This window comes from Clupea harengus, chromosome 12 (genome assembly GCF_900700415.2).
Source record: "Clupea harengus chromosome 12, Ch_v2.0.2, whole genome shotgun sequence".
Classification (NCBI taxonomy): domain Eukaryota; kingdom Metazoa; phylum Chordata; class Actinopteri; order Clupeiformes; family Clupeidae; genus Clupea; species Clupea harengus.
In genome coordinates, this window is record NC_045163.1 from 15597805 (window position 1) to 15613810 (window position 16006).

General features: G+C 45.9%; 2 protein-coding genes across 3 annotated transcripts; one reads left to right on the top strand and one right to left on the bottom strand.

Moving 5' to 3' along the window:
- Nucleotides 1-121: 121 nt before the first annotated feature.
- On the bottom strand, nucleotides 122-11884 carry ccdc62 (coiled-coil domain containing 62). The gene is made up of 14 exons (XM_031577613.2): nucleotides 11253-11884; nucleotides 11077-11117; nucleotides 10763-10879; nucleotides 9721-9913; nucleotides 9307-9408; nucleotides 8828-8994; nucleotides 8193-8294; nucleotides 7689-7860; nucleotides 7077-7178; nucleotides 6832-6920; nucleotides 6546-6646; nucleotides 1297-1408; nucleotides 733-1026; nucleotides 122-621 (listed from the first exon to the last, which is right to left on the bottom strand). The coding sequence occupies exons 1-14, from the start codon at nucleotides 11317-11319 to the stop codon at nucleotides 562-564; spliced, it is 1719 nt and encodes a 572-aa protein (XP_031433473.1). The 5' UTR covers nucleotides 11320-11884; the 3' UTR covers nucleotides 122-561.
- On the top strand, nucleotides 11692-16006 carry denr (density-regulated protein). Of its 2 annotated transcripts, none has more exons than XM_031577614.2 (8): nucleotides 11692-11712; nucleotides 13200-13318; nucleotides 13455-13474; nucleotides 13599-13683; nucleotides 14313-14393; nucleotides 14800-14916; nucleotides 15014-15153; nucleotides 15679-16006. In XM_031577614.2, exons 2-8 carry the CDS (start codon nucleotides 13210-13212, stop codon nucleotides 15721-15723), a joined length of 597 nt encoding a protein of 198 aa, XP_031433474.1. In that variant the 5' UTR covers nucleotides 11692-11712; nucleotides 13200-13209; the 3' UTR covers nucleotides 15724-16006. The 2 variants fall into 2 exon arrangements, with proteins under 2 accessions (XP_031433474.1, XP_012672444.1); XM_012816990.3 differs by lacking the exon at nucleotides 11692-11712 and adding an exon at nucleotides 12044-12202.

A 16006-nucleotide genomic window follows, 5' to 3' on the forward strand; every position in this document is an offset into this window, starting at 1 on the left:
AACATTCAACCCTGTGTAAAACACTCCAGTGAGCCAGATGCCTAACACTAAGTCAATTCCCAGCAGTAAAGAGTTATGCCGGCACTACATCCAGGGATCCACAGAGATACCATGAAAAATGTTTTGAATGAGGTCGTATGTATTTCGCATATAAACAAATATGTACAAATGTATATTTACAAATATAAACCAGGTAGTTTACATCTTTGGGTTTTAACACTGTTATTTCTGTAATCTGAAAGGATGTGTGGAGCTGAGACCGTAAAACGATAGATAATCAATAGATAATCTTAATCATAAAATGCCTGAGCCATGTAAAAACATACCATTCTAAAAACACAGAACATAGTCGTTTAAAATGTCCCTCACTTTAATCAGGGGTATATGACTATATGTCTATGGAAGTTAAAAATAACTTGGCATTTATTCGACTGTGCTGGAGCCTTGCTTATCTGGCAAGGAGGCTGAAGTGTGGTAAAGGGCAGCAGCCCACGGGTCTCTTAGGGCTCCCAAGGAGTGCAGGTTTGGCTATGGCAGTAACAAACACTCCAAAAGGGGGCACTATTGGCTTGTGTCCTCTGTAGACTTGGATGGACCAGTCTTGTTGAGATGAGGATGAGGCTGAAGAAACAGCAAGGATTTAAAAGTTGTTAATGCATGAAATTTGTCAACTGGTCAATAATAATATTTACAAACAAATTTGCTTTGTACTTGTCACATCTAAATGCATACCTTTGTTGTTTTCCTGCTGGAATGATGAGCAGAGTTCTGCGAGTCATCTTCAGAACCACCGTATTGGCTATTGCTGTAGTCATAGCAACCATTGAGAGTCCCTGCTGAGTCATGGTTGGGGGCAGCACTGTTTGATGACAGGTGGGAGTGGATTGACGTATGTGAATGGGTGGTGTGTGGGGAGGGGCTTTTCGATTCCATAGACAAGTCTTCCAAAGTAGCAACCATCTGCCGAGATGTTTCAAGGAGACGCTGAAGACGTTTGGTAGAGGAGCAGTCCACCTCCTGAAAACCCTACACATAACAAAGACGTTTCTGTTTTTGCCTAAACTTTCTCAGTTTTTCACAGCACTTATTTTTAGCATTGACGACTTTCCGGACCATGTTGATAAAGGTGCTAAATACATTAAATGTATTATCATACACATCTCTTACCCACACATACATCTGACACTAACACACACATACACATATTGGTCAGTTCTGATATGATAATTTTTCACTGCTTTGATTCATTTCACTGAGGTATATACAAAGTTCTAGAATGTCCCTGGGCACACTTACATGTTCGGATGATGTTGGTGTAAGGTAAATGGCTCTGGGGGAGCCTCCTGGGTTGACTGAAGTCCATAAGAGGGGGTTGGCTGGTTGGGGGGAACACGTCAACTCCCTCTGGCTGAGAAGCGAATGCAGGGTCAGACCCAATACTATTTCATTCTTTAAACTACACATACAACATCCATGTTACAGCACAGTTCTACATCAACAGAGATTTTGCCTTCTTGGAGTTGAACCCACAGCCTTAGCATTGCATCTGGTTGCCCTGTCTACACGTCTCTACTACTTCAGTTAACTACTTCAGTTAAAACTTGTTGTTCAGTTGGGCTTACCACATAATGGGTCATATTGCCAATAAAAGACAGCAGGGTGAAACAAATGGCAGCTGGTATTTACAGCGGATCTGTGTTGTGTTCACACAGCATTAATTTTTAATATAAAAATATCTATACTTTACTTTATACCTTCTATACATTCTCCTAAAAGTGGCTAGTAAACTTGAATCTCCTGCCTGACTGTTGTTCTTACCACGCCCAGCAGATCTGATCTGTCTCGTGGTTCAGGGAGCTGATGTGCACTGAGTACTCTGACTCGGAGCCCACCTCTAGCGTCAATGTCACCTCCTTCTCCTCAGGTGTGTCCCTCTCCACCACACTCCCACCCACATCTGTCTCGTGGTTCAGGGAGTTGATCTCCACCATGTGCACTGAGTACTCTGACTCGGAGCCCACCTCTAGCGTCAATGTCACCTCCTTCTCCTCAGGCGTGTCCCTCTCCACCACACTCCCACCCACATCTGTCTCGTGGTTCAGGGAGTTGTTGATCTCCACCATGTGCACTGAGTACTCTGACTCGGAGCCCACCTCTAGCGTCAATGTCACCTCCTTCTCCTCCTCCTCTTCCGGCTCGTCCTTCTCCTGCTCCTGCTCCTTTCCCCCCTCATACAGTACATGTATGCTGGGCATCGCATATTGGGGCACACTGTACACATTACCACCCTGTTGTGTCATTTCGCTATGACTGCTAGCTGGGGTCTGCCCATGGGGAAGGGCTGGAGTGGTACTACAACTTGGCTGTGCTTCAGGAGCACATGAAAGACTGGGGACACCTCTGGATAAGACCTCTCCTACAGGCTGGCCAGTGGAAACAGTGCCTACAGGTTGGCTTGTGGAGGTAGTAATTATAGACTGGCCGATGGGGATAGTAGCCATAGACTGGCAGATGGGGATAGTAGCCATAGACTGGCAGATGGGGATAGTAGCCATAGACTGGCCTGGGGAGATAGTACCTACTGGCTGGAGAGTAGGGACAGTGGTTACAGGCTGGCTGGTGGAGCTAGAGGCTACAGCCGGGGCTGTGGAGAGAGTAGCTACAGGCTGGGCTGTGGACAGAGTAGCTACAGGCGGGGCTGTGGAGATGGTGACTACAGGCGGGGCTGTGGAGATGGTGGCTTCAGGCTGGGCTGTGGAGATGGTGACTACAGGCTGGCCAGTGGAAACAGTGCCTATAGGTTGGCTTGTGGGGGTAGGAATTATAGACTGGCCGATGGGGATAGTAGCCATAGACTGGCCTGGGGAGATAGTACCTACAGGCTGGAGAGTAGCGACAGTGGTTACAGGCTGGCTGGTGGAGCTAGAGGCTACAGCCGGGGCTGTGGAGAGAGTAGCTACAGGCTGGGCTGTGGAAATGGTGACTACAGGCTGGGCTGTGGAGAGAGTAGCTACAGGCGGGGCTGTGGAGAGAGTTGCTACAGGCGGGGCTGTGGAGAGAGTAGCTACAGGCGGGGCTGTGGAGAGAGTAGCTACAGGCGGGGCTGTGGAGAGAGTAGCTACAGGCGGGGCTGTGGAGAGAGTAGCTACAGGCTGGGCTGTGGAGATGGTGACTACAGGCGGGGCTGTGGAGAGAGTAGCTACAGGCGGGGCTGTGGAGATGGTGACTACAGGCGGGGCTGTGGAGATGGTGACTACAGGCTCGGCTGTGGAGAGAGTAGCTAAAGGCAGGGCTGTGGAAATGGTGACTACAGGTGGGGCTGTGGAGATGGTGGCTTCAGGCTGGGCTGTGGAGATGGTGACTACAGGCTGGGCTGTGGAGAGAGTAGCTACAGGCTGGGCTGTGGAGATGGTGGCTACAGGCTGGGCTGTGGAGAGAGTAGCTACAGGCGGGGCTGTGTAGAGAGTAGCTACAGGCGGGGTTGTGGAGAGAGTAGCTACAGGCGGGGCTGTGTAGAGAGTAGCTACAGGCGGGGTTGTGGAGAGAGTAGCTACAGGCTGGGCTGTGGAAATGGTGGCTACAGGCTGGGCTGTGGAAATGGTGGCTACAGGCGGGGCTGTGGAGAGAGTAGCTACAGGCGGGGCTGTGGAGAGAGTAGCTACAGGCGGGCCTGTGGAGAGAGTAGCTACAGGCGGGGCTGTGGAGACAGTGCCTACAGGCTGGGCTGTGGAGAGAGTAGCTACAGGCGGGGCTGTGGAGAGAGTAGCTACAGGCGGGGCTGTGGAGATGGTGACTACAGGCTCGGCTGTGGAGAGAGTAGCTAAAGGCAGGGCTGTGGAAATGGTGACTACAGGTGGGGCTGTGGAGATGGTGGCTTCAGGCTGGGCTGTGGAGATGGTGACTACAGGCTGGGCTGTGGAGAGAGTAGCTACAGGCTGGGCTGTGGAGATGGTGGCTACAGGCTGGGCTGTGGAGAGAGTAGCTACAGGCAGGGCTGTGTAGAGAGTAGCTACAGGCGGGGTTGTGGAGAGAGTAGCTACAGGCGGGGCTGTGTAGAGAGTAGCTACAGGCGGGGTTGTGGAGAGAGTAGCTACAGGCTGGGCTGTGGAAATGGTGGCTACAGGCTGGGCTGTGGAAATGGTGGCTACAGGCGGGGCTGTGGAGAGAGTAGCTACAGGCGGGGCTGTGGAGAGAGTAGCTACAGGCGGGGCTGTGGAGAGAGTAGCTACAGGCGGGCCTGTGGAGAGAGTAGCTACAGGCGGGGCTGTGGAGACAGTGACTACAGGCTGGGCTGTGGAGAGAGTAGCTACAGGCGGGGCTGTGGAGAGAGTAGCTACAGGCGGGGCTGTGGAGATGGTGACTACAGGCTGGGCTGTGGAGAGAGTAGCTACAGGCGGGGCTGTGGAGACAGTGACTACAGGCTGGGCTGTCGAGAGAGTAGCTACAGGCGGGGCTATGGAGAGAGTAGCTACAGGCGGGGCTGTGGAGAGAGTAGCTACAGGCAGGGCTGTGGAGACGGTGACTAAAGGCTGGGCTGTGGAGAGAGTAGCTACAGGCGGGGCTGTGGAAATGGTGACTACAGGCTGGGCTGTGGAGATGGTGGCTTCAGGCTGGGCTGTGGAGAGAGTAGCTACAGGTGGGACTGTGGAGACGGTGACTACAAGCTGGGCTGTGGAGATGGTGACTACAGACTGGCCAGTGGAAACAGTACCTACAGGCTGGAGAGTACTGACAGTGGTAACAGGCTGGCTGGTGGAGCTAGAGGCTACAGCCGGGGCTGTGGAGAGAGTAGCTACAGGCGGGGCTGTGGAGAGAGTAGCTACAGGCGGGGCTGTGGAGATGGTGACTACAGGCTGGCCAGTGGAAACAGTGCCTACAGGTTGGCTTGTGGAGGTAGTAATTATAGATTGGCCGATGGGGATAGTAGCCATAGACTGGCAGATGGGGATAGTAGCCATAGACTGGCAGATGGGGATAGTAGCCATAGACTGGCAGATGGGGACAGTAGCCATAGACTGGCAGATGGGGATAGTAGCCATAGACTGGCCTGGGGAGATAGTACCTACAGGCTGGAGAGTAGCGACAGTGGTTACAGGCTGGCTGGTGGAGCTAGAGGTTACAGGCTGGCTGGTAGAGCTAGAGGCTACAGGCAGGGCTGTGGAGAGAGTAGCTACAGGCGGGGCTGTGGAGATGGTGACTACAGGCAGGGCTGTGGAGATGGTGGCTACAGGCGGGGCTGTGGAGATGGTGGCTACAGGCGGGGCTGTGGAGATGGTGGCTACAGGCGGGGCTGTGGAGAGAGTAGCTACAGGCGGGGCTGTGGAGATGGTGACTACAGGCAGGGCTGTGGAGATGGTGGCTACAGGCGGGGCTGTGGAGAGAGTAGCTACAGGCTGGGCTGTGGAGAGAGTAGCTACAGGCTGGGCTGTGGAAATGGTGGCTACAGGCAGGGCTGTGGAGAGAGTAGCTACAGGCTGGGCTGTGGAAATGGTGGCTACAGGCGGGGCTGTGGAGACGGTGACTACAGGCTGGGCTGTGGAGATGGTGGCTACAGGCGGGGCTGTGGAGAGAGTAGCTACAGGCGGGGCTGTGGAGAGAGTAGCTACAGGTGGGGCTGTGGAGATGGTGGCTACAGGCTGGGCTGTGGAGAGAGTAGCTACAGGCGGAGCTGTGGAGATGGTGGCTACATGCTGGGCTGTGGAGACGGTGACTACAGGCTGGGCTGTGGAGATGGTGGCTACAGGCAGGGCTGTGTAGACGGTGACTACAGGCTGGGCTGTGGTGGTTGTAGGTACACCAAGGCCAGAGGAAAAGGTAGCCACAGACTGGCCTGTGGGGCTATTAGCTATAGGTTGGTCTGTGGCGATAGAGGGGGTAGGCTGGCTTGTGAAACTAGTAGCTACTGGCTGGCCTGTGGGGATAGCTGCTATAGAAGGTCTTGTGGAGCTAGTGCCTACAGCATTGGCAGTGGAGATAGTAGCCACAAGCTGGCTTGTGGTGTTAATAGCTACAGGCTGGCTCATGCTGATGGCAGCTATCGGTTGACCTGAGACAACAGTGGCTACAGACTGAGTTGTGAAGAATCCAGGCTTAGACTGCTCCGTTGACACACCATCTACAGGCTTGCTGGTGGAGAAACCACCTCTAGGTTTGCTGGTGGAGACTCCAGCCTGAAACGGCTCAATTGAGAAACCATTTAAAAGTGCCTGTGAGGATGCTGGACTAAGCTGTTGAACTATCTCTGGTCTCTCCATCTCCAGAGCTGGAGCCCTTTGTCCTCCCCTCAGCTCCGCTGGATGTCCAGGTTCTATGGACCTGTGCTGATAGTAAGTGGGCCCTGCCTCTGTCCCTGTCCTCTGAATGATGCTCTCCACTGTTGTGGCACCTATACCACTGCAATTACAATTACAATTACCATCACACACACACACACACACACACACACACACACACAGTCTAAGTATCCTTAATAGAAATGTGAAAAAGGAAAAGGCAGAAATCAGGAAAGGGGAGTGTCCCCACAGGAAGTAGCTGGTGCTGATTACCTGTCATGTGACCTTTGAGCATCCTGTTGTCTGAGGGCCTCCTGGGCACTCTCCAGGTTCAGCTTGAGGAGCTGCATGTCATTCTGCTGACTCTCACACACCTGTCAATGAGCAAGAGTGTTTCAGCCTCCACTCCATTCATTTCATCCCTTTAAAAAATTCTATTCCGAAGAAGTGCAGCAAGCATATAGCAATTTTATATAGAATAAATCACCAGTAAAGCTGAAATAGTCACGCGTAAATCTATGCTCATTATTCATTGTGTCTGGGGGCAGTGGTGGGGTACCTGTCTCATGCAGCGCAGCTCTGCGTCTGTGCGCTCTTGCTTTGAGCGAGACAGTTCCAGCATCTCATCCTTCCAGCTCTCAACCTCCCCTAAACACACACACAAACAGAAAAAACAGACACACGCACACACAAGTTTAGTTCTCTTAGTAAAGAGATGAGACCTTGAACTTCAGAAACTGTTTTAAAGTGTTTCAGAGAGGGTGTTTCTTTAAGGATCCCTGTGGTTTGGTATGCGAGCCCAACCTGAGATCAGCACATCTCTCCTCAGCAGCTGAGCCTCCTGCTTCAGGCCAATCACCTCTTCCCTTTGGTTGCTGTTCTCTAGAGTCTTCTCCTGGAGTTCATCTACAACACACACGCACACAAATATATATACACACACGCACGAACATGCGCGCGCGCGCACACACACACACACACACACACAGAGTATCAGACATGCTGTACCAGGCCATAGCTAATTAGAGTTGTATGGTGGTCAACCTCACAAGCTGAAAATTCAACTTTAGGGGTCATTCCCATCTCTAAGCCCAGTAGTCACACAGACAGTACAACTACATCCTTTAAAACAACTAATGGTGCTATTTTCAACTCCGGATGACAACCTTCCTGAATGATTTATTACATTTTCAATTTTTAAAAAACAGTCTTAGTCACCTTATGCAACCACCGACCAGCTGAATTAAAAGTTTAGACATCCCTTGAAAAGAGCAAGAGCCAAGACAAGCATGCTTGGGTGCACACGAACTATACAACTCCATAGATGATGCTATTCTATCTGCTTGTCCCACAGGATTAACAATGACTTTAATGAGCAGAACAAGTTGTTTATCTCAAAGTTTCACACTTCTGTACCTATGAGCCTTGTGTTCTCATGCCGAACTTCACGGTAGAGTCGTTTCACCTCTTCCAGCTCGGCCAGAGCCTTACTTTCCCGAGTCTTCAGCTCCCTCTGAGAGTCCTCCAGCTTTCTGAGCCGACCGGAGAGTTCCTGAATGTGAGTGATGGCCTCCGTGACGTCTTTGTCCTGATAAAGATGGGATTTACGTTACATTTTATTCAGACATAAAGATGGGGAAAAACACACTTGGAGATACAATTACAAGTGATTCTTGGAGCTTGAACCCTAATAACTAACAAAGGTAAGAAATGAAGAACTGATATAGCATCACACTGTGTACAATAAGGTGACAAATTCAACCTATATTAAAGTCAGGCTAAATAAAAAAGACTATGTTGCGTATTCTTCCTTTTTGCAAACTTTATAACTTTTTATTGCAGGTCCTCTAGAATTACTTGGCCTCTCAGAAAATAATCACAGGGAAGGTCCCAACTCTTGAGAAGTCCCAACTCGGATACCTTCAGTTTGAGCATGGCACTCAGCTCCTCTTCTCTGGCTTTCAGCTGGCCAACCTGGCTTGACAGCAGTGTGATGGTGGAGTTCATAGTCTGTTCCCTGTCCTGCAGCAGGAGAACTTCATCACATCGAGTATATATACTGTACGTCCATAGCTACATAGACCTACACTGCATTTAGACATTGGACATGTTACACAACTGTTCTGGCCAGACAATGAGTCTGGTTTAACTGACTGATTTACCTGACTACCAAGCTTCAATCCTAACAGTATTTGGTTCTTTGAAGATTTTAAGTTTCTTGTTATAACTTTTTCTGTACTTTGAATGAAACATTTTAATTGCATGAACACACTTAAACACTCAAAGTAATGTGTTATAATGAATAACAACACAACAGTAAATATGATTGACAATCTCAACTCTGACCCATACAACCAAACAGCTGAGCAGTTTGAAGACATATAGCCTCTATGCACAGTAGCATAATGATGATCTGAAGCAACACTATAATGGTGGACTGTTGTTGGTGGTGGGAAAGCTCATGTTGCATTGAGATGTTTTGGTTAAGCTAAAATGTTAAGGAAAAAGGATGTTGTAAGATTGTAGTAGAGAGTGTTTATAGCCTGGCTACACACCTCCCACTCTTGCTGCAGCTGGCTACTGTGCCGCTGTGTGTGCCTGAGGCCCTGCAGCTGTTGCTGGGTGGTATTCAGCTCCCTCTGGCTGCTTATCTCCTGGGCCTCGGACGCCTGGGCCTGCCGACCCACCACACGCAACACCTCATGCTGCTGCTGCAGCTCCTCTGTACAAAACACACACACACATTCACCCTGATGATCACCCAACCACAAACCTGTTCAGTATGACCATACTGGATATACAATTCCATCACACTCAAATGTTTGTACTGACAATAGCCCTCTCAATGAAACTAGGCTCCTGAGGTACAAGCCCCATAGAGCATAATCATTACTTTCATCAGGGTCTTATTTACCAATACAGCACCGCTGTTGTCACCCCCAAAATTTTTAAACCTGATGACCAACACCTGCATCATGCACTTGTTCATGTTGTCTCTCTCATATTACAGACACAGCGCCCCCTGTTGGCTCACCCTCTAGGCGCGCACATCTCTCCTCCAGAAGCAGCACATGCTCGGACGCCTGGGCCTGCCGACCCACCACACGCAACACCTCATGCTGCTGCTGCAGCTCCTCTGTACAAAACACACACACACATTCACCCTGATGATCACCCAACCACAAACCTGTTCAGTATGACCATACTAGATTTACAATTCCATCACACTCAAATGTTTGTACTGACAATAGCTCTCTCAATGAAACTAGGCTCCTGAGGTACAAGCCCCATAGAGCATAATCATTACTTTCATCAGGGTCTTATTTACCAATACAGCACCGCTGTTGTCACCCCCAATATTTTTAAACCTGATGACCAACACCTGCATCATGCACTTGTTCATGTTGTCTCTCTCATATCTCAGACACAGCGCCCCCTGTTGGCTCACCCTCTAGGCGCGCACATCTCTCCTCCAGAAGCAGTACATGCTGGCGATCCTGCTGCCAGGCAAGCAGCTGCGTGTGGTGGGCAGCGGCCATGTTGTTCAGCTCCTGGTCTCGGTCCTTCAGCTCAGCCATCAGGAGCTGCAGCTCCCGCCGCTGCCTCAAGAGGGTGCTGTTCTCCAGATCACATACAGTCATCTAAGTGCATAGATAACATACATTGCAGGGAGGGACACTGGGCAAAAGCACAAATTCACACACATGCAGCTGCTGCCTTGAGAGGGTTGCTTCTTCCTAGATGTCATAGACATCAATACACCATACTCACATTGCATTTTCTCTCTCTCTCTCTCACACACACACACACACACACACACACATGCACAAAGCACACAAATTTGACTTATGACCCACTCATTTAATAGAAAGAGGCAAGGACATGTCTGAGAAATATTACCCACATCTCCGACAGCTATGAAGATATTTAAATGTTCTCTGACTTAAGCATATGCAGAAGAAAGAATATTGAAATATGATAAATTCCTCTTTTGGCAGTAACTATTTTATTTAGTTTCTCAAAGATGAAAATATTGCTGTTACCTGTTGGTGGCTGCATGCTGGCATGATTACACCCAATAAAGGCATAGAGGAGAATGACTGTTTTCAGCACACTGGACTTGCTACCAACAAACCATTGTGATGCAATATAGCAGAATGTTTCACAAAGGATTTTACATACTAAAAACCAACTCCTGTGATTTTTCCTTTTTCAAAAAATGTACTTAGAAAGTGGCACAGAGACTGAATAGCTTGGAGATTCAACACATGGGATCAAGATAACCACTGAGAAACAGCTCAGTGCATAAGCTCAGTGGATTGCATATCTATAAAACACACACGCACACACACACACACACACACACACACACACACACACAGCAGAAAAGCATAAGCCTAAACATCTGATTTCACCAATAAGCAACATCTGTAAAGATACTGACTTAATTACAAATGAACTCAATGTAAATAATGTGCTGTGACCCCCACCTGACTGCCCTGAGTGAGAGGCAGAGAGGTTGAGTGCGGGAGCTGACTCTGGAGTGGACCATCCTCTTGTCTAACCATCCTGTCTCTCCTACTTACCAAAGCCTCAGATCTCACATCCTGAAACAGAGGAGTCACACGCAAGCTGCTGAACTGTGTCACAAAAGGCTGAACAAAAAATAAAAAAAATTGTGTGACATTGTAAAAGTATACCAAAAGGTGCACCACCTCTGTGCATCACTAAAGAGGATGCACGCCATTACCTACGATACTGTGCATGCACGTTCTCTGTTTTTTTTATTTTTTTCAAAATGTACCTTTTTTACTGGGGTACTGTGCCAGGGCTCAGCTGGAAAGTCTGTGGAGAAAACAGGATTTAATCGGGATTTGAAACTGCAATCCATGTAATCCATAGATTGAATCTTTTAAAATCAGCTTTAAATTCTATTGTTATTTACTCAACCCACATTAACAGGCTATTGACCAATCTTACCACCAGACTGCAGGGAAGTTCTCCGGGGACTGTCAGCTTGTTTCAAACATCTTCTCTCTTGGTTCATCTCAGTGTAAACATCGTTCAAGCCCTAACCATAAGGACTCGTTTATCTACTAGTCAGAAAATAATAATCAAATCAACTCTGCAAGGGAATTCCATTAAAACAATATTTAGTTGATGGTCGTTAAAATTATCATCTAAACTCTGTCTGCATCTGCCGAAATGTCTCAAATGCAAAGCCTCTGCATTTTACTCTTTATTGCTAACCAGCTAATTTGGTTAGCTACAGCATTAAAGCTAGCTAACGGAGTAATCTGGCGTTAACCAGTATTAACGTTAGCTAGTTATCTGGCTACTTAAGACACAAAAAATGCCATCATCCTTCATTAAGAGAATTTTCTGAATCTGAGAATATAACAGTAGTATAAAACTACAACAGTTCATCGACTACACCAAGGTAGGCGGGTTGTTTTCATTGCGATATCATAGCGTAGACCTGAAGTTAAGAACAGATGAGGGAAGTTTTCATAACTAGCTGGAGGAGATTTCAAATTTCTTGCTGACTGTGAGGCGGAATGTTTAGGAGTGCTGTAGCAATTTTTATTAGAGCCTGTCGTGAAAGCTGTGTATATATCAGAAGAAATTCAAGATTATAGTTGTTTCAATCAACAATATATATTATTTTAACTAATACATTGTGTAAATATGGTGTAAACCTAATATAATACAGTAGTAGTTAATCTAGGAAAAATATCCAGTCAGGCAAAACATTAAGGATCTATTGTTTCCTTGCCAAGCGTCGGTTTAGGACCCACAGCCATAGCAGCCCGTGGAGGTGTGCTCAAGCTTTGTAATTCCTGTTGTCTAGAATCGTTTTTGTGAAAGTTTGATCAATAATGCTTAAGACTTTACTCAAATTCAAGTAACACTGAGGTTTCATTTAAGGGGTATGTATATGATTGTGTTTGTATTCATTTATTTTGTTCAGACAAGCCTGTCAGTGATCTAGCTACGGCATCAAGCTAGCTAGCAAGCTAATGAATGGATCAAGTCCCACGGCAAACCATATCAAGCAGACTGCTAGCTAACCTATTAGCCACCAAAGCTAGGCGTCGGGAATAGTGGTTAGCATACGGTAATACTCTACCGTGCTCCGTTATAGCTTGATTAACGTATTATGCCAAAAACTGCTTGTACGTATTGCTGTAATGGTACTGTTTTTTCCACAGCATTTGAAAAGCAAAGTAACCAGGTTGTCAAACCTAGGTGGATAACATGACTAGTATAACTAAATGTCTTTCAAGTTCTTGTTAACGTTGTAACGTTATATTGTTGCACTAGAGCAAAAACGACATGGGGTAACGTTATGTTCCTAATTTGAGCAGGTTAGTTTGAAATCTTATCCTGAAATTATATCGTCGTGTAGTCTGTTTATGGGGTTCAGGCAAGGGAGTGCCATAGAACGTCTGGCCTTCCAGTGATCAGCTGGTGTAGAAGAGGCCTACTCAGTGAAATGAGAGGACATTTTCCGTTTTCCAGTAAATTACATTATCTATCTATGTATGTTCACCATATAACCTTTAAAGAGGTATGCTAAATATTCTGTTTGGCGCACTTATCTGTAGAAACAGTGGGTTAACTGTGTTGTAGTGAGAGTAACGTTTTTAGGACTACTGCACAGCCTATATATATATGATTTATTTAGTGGCTCATATGTAGATGCTTTATGCTTCTTTTTGAAAACTGAGAAATTGAAGATGAGCTTGAAAGAAACCTGAAGTTCATTGATATCACTGCAAAGTCAAGGGCAGCTGGTTTTCGTTTAGACCTCAGACATGTTGGATGTGTTTTCCCCTATACAGGTATTTCTTGAATATACTCAGGGAGGTTGTTTAGTGATGGAAAGGGACAATACAATGTTATCTGTATGTTTCCAATATGTAGAAGAGTAACCATGGCTACCACAGAGAGCACAGAGACAGGCTCACCAGAGAGTAAAGGAGACCACCGCAGCACAAGAGACCCGAATGTGAAATACCCAATTAAGGTCCTTTACTGTGGAGGTAGGGGACTGTGTTGTGTGTTGTTGTGTAAATGCATAATGAACATACAAATTTCCTAAAATGTCAAACTCATTTAACAGTAGAGTTTTTAAAATGTTAAATAGCTGGTAGCTGATTTGTTGTTCTCTTTATGCAGTGTGCACCTTGCCAACAGAGGTAGGTACCTAAATATCTAATTTTGCACTAATGACAAACTCTAGTCTAAAAGTCTAAAGAGGCAAACATTAGATATACATACTCTTTTTCAGGTTAGGTATGTGACCGATGTTTTCTCTTTTAGTACTGTGAGTACATGCCAGAGCCAGCGAAATGCAGACAGTGGCTGGAGAAAAACTTTCCAAGTGAGTTTGCAAGGTTGACAACGGGTAAGCATCCTCCCCATCCATATTTGTTTTCATGAAATGTAAGTCACCCTTACGATAACTTGTTAATTTATTATTAATAATAATAATAATAATAACATCTATGTATACTTGTGGCAAGGAAAGGAATGTAGAAATTGCTAAAGTAACACAGTAGTAGAATAAACATACAGATGTATATACCTCCCTTTCCACCTGTTTTGAGAATAGCGCCTATAACTTGTGTGTTGAAATGATAATAAACTGGAGAGCATGAATAGTTTAAAACATTTTGTGTGTCTGTGATGAAAGCAAATGAGTATCGTGTATATTGCTCAATAAATATAGTATTACGCATACACGCATTGTGGGATTAAATGATTGTCTGCAAAATACATAATCATAATCCAGGAATAGTGTGTAAAAGATGTATTGATTGTCATAGTAATTTGACTACATTAAGAGTTGATTGGCATGTGAAACGCTCACAGGAGTTGATATTTTGAGAAGGCCTGCCATATATGTATTTTGTGGATTATAGTGTGTTGTTAGTGTATTCTGTTGGGTATAGAGGTGCTATTACAGCACGTAGAGAGTAGAGTTTATTGGTAGATAAAGAGACTTGACGTGTTGCCCAATGTGCTGTGGTCCAGACAATGTCCCTAGGCAGGAGACAAAGGACGGTGACCCCCCTTCTCTTGGAGAAGAGGAGGAGAAGAAGAAGCAGAAGAGAGGTAAGAGCTGACTCAAAACAACAACGCATCAGTGTGAACAACAATAAAATACGCTGAAAGTGATGAGTCATGGGGCAAGTTTTTGAGCAACCTTGGGAAAGTTCCCAAATAACATTGGTCAGTAACATTACCTGGCAACATTGCTCAAAAAGTTACCCTGTGTGTCATAACATTTAAGTCTGATATCCATGCAACATACTCTAGCTGGATGTTGATGTAGATCTGTAGCCATAACGCGTTGTGAAGCGCACAGCAAATTTTCAGTTATCTACAAAGCATGAATTATTTGAGACATGTTTTACTGACATGCAGCTAACACATTAATATGGTCTTATGTTAATTCGTTCTAGGTGACAGCTTGGTCTGACGGTTGTGGAAAAAGTTAATAAATTAATTTTTCTCCTAGGCGGACGAGGACAGATCAAACAGAAGAAGAAGACTGTTCCCCAGAAAGTCTCAATAGCGAAAATCCCGCGGGCTAAGAAGAAATACGTCACGCGAGTTTGCGGCCTAAACACTTTCGGTAAGCCATTCTGTCTGCGAGATCAAGCTTTACTTGAGTGTTTTATGATACTCCCTCCCATACTGATGACAGGTATGCTTTTGCCCATTTTGAACAGACATAGACCTTAAAGAAGCTCAGAGATTCTTTGCGCAAAAATTCTCCTGTGGTGCCTCAGTAACAGCAGACGATGAGATCATCATTCAGGGTGACTTTACAGACGACATCATTGATGTCATCCAGGAAAAGTGGCCTGAGGTGAGTCTGTGATCCATTTAGAGAGAGGGAGAGACTATGCAATGATCTAAATGACTTCAACCAGGAAGGATTGATTTAATTCTAGTCTGTCCTTATCTCTTGGATAAAAAGTGTTGCTAATCACATGGCCAGGAACTGGTTTTGTTAATAACATATTGTTTTTAAAGAGTTTATTCTGAGATTGAATCGGTCAGAATATATGCTTAATTTATGTATTTATGTTCTACACAGCGTAGTGAGTCATCATTTTCAAAACACAGCTGTGTATGTTTGTGTGTGTATGCGTGCATGCTTTTAACAAAGAGCCAAACACAAACTGCTGTCTTTGTCCAGTCAACTCCACAATTGACTAACTGCAGTTCAGTACCATCTCCATGGAAACAGCTGCTTTTGTGACCTGAAACAGGCTGATTTTAGCTGAGTCATCCATGTCTCTGTGTAATAGTTATACTCCTAGGATTAGGGTGGAGTAAAATATGATATGGGCTCTGGTTCATTTATTCTTCTATGTTGAACCTCTCACAGGTGGATGATGAAAGCATTGATGATCTCGGAGAAGTTAAGAAGTGAAGACTCAACATGCACTTTTACTGAAATGGATGCGATGTGACACAACAACCTGGCCAAATGTACACATTCACATTAAAAGTCATTTTATATCTATTTTATTTACTGTATAGAGAGTCGGTGGACTTCCTTGGCCACTTCCTTGGCATTTTTTTTTTGTTTGTTTCAGTTCTCGATAGCTGCTTTCTCTCTTGGTTGCCAAAGGTCTGCTATGATGTAAACATCTTACACAACTTCGCTCACTTCACTTCACAAACTGTAGGCTAATAAATTTTTGCTGTCAGTA

Excerpts from the sequence above, each read along its gene's own strand:
- ccdc62 (XM_031577613.2), bottom strand. The coding sequence starts at position 11,319 with ATGAACCAAGAGAGAAGATGTTTGAAACAAGCTGACAGTCCCCGGAGA. Across the intron at positions 7,179-7,688 it reads TGAGAACACAAGGCTCATAG|ATGAACTCCAGGAGAAGACT; the intron begins GTACAGAAGTGT and ends TGTGTGTTGTAG. Across the intron at positions 6,921-7,076 it reads GAGAGATGTGCTGATCTCAG|GGGAGGTTGAGAGCTGGAAG; the intron begins GTTGGGCTCGCA and ends GTGTGTGTTTAG.
- denr (XM_031577614.2), top strand. The coding sequence starts at position 13,210 with ATGGCTACCACAGAGAGCACAGAGACAGGCTCACCAGAGAGTAAAGGA. Across the intron at positions 13,684-14,312 it reads GTTTGCAAGGTTGACAACGG|ACAATGTCCCTAGGCAGGAG; the intron begins GTAAGCATCCTC and ends GCTGTGGTCCAG. Across the intron at positions 15,154-15,678 it reads TCCAGGAAAAGTGGCCTGAG|GTGGATGATGAAAGCATTGA; the intron begins GTGAGTCTGTGA and ends AACCTCTCACAG.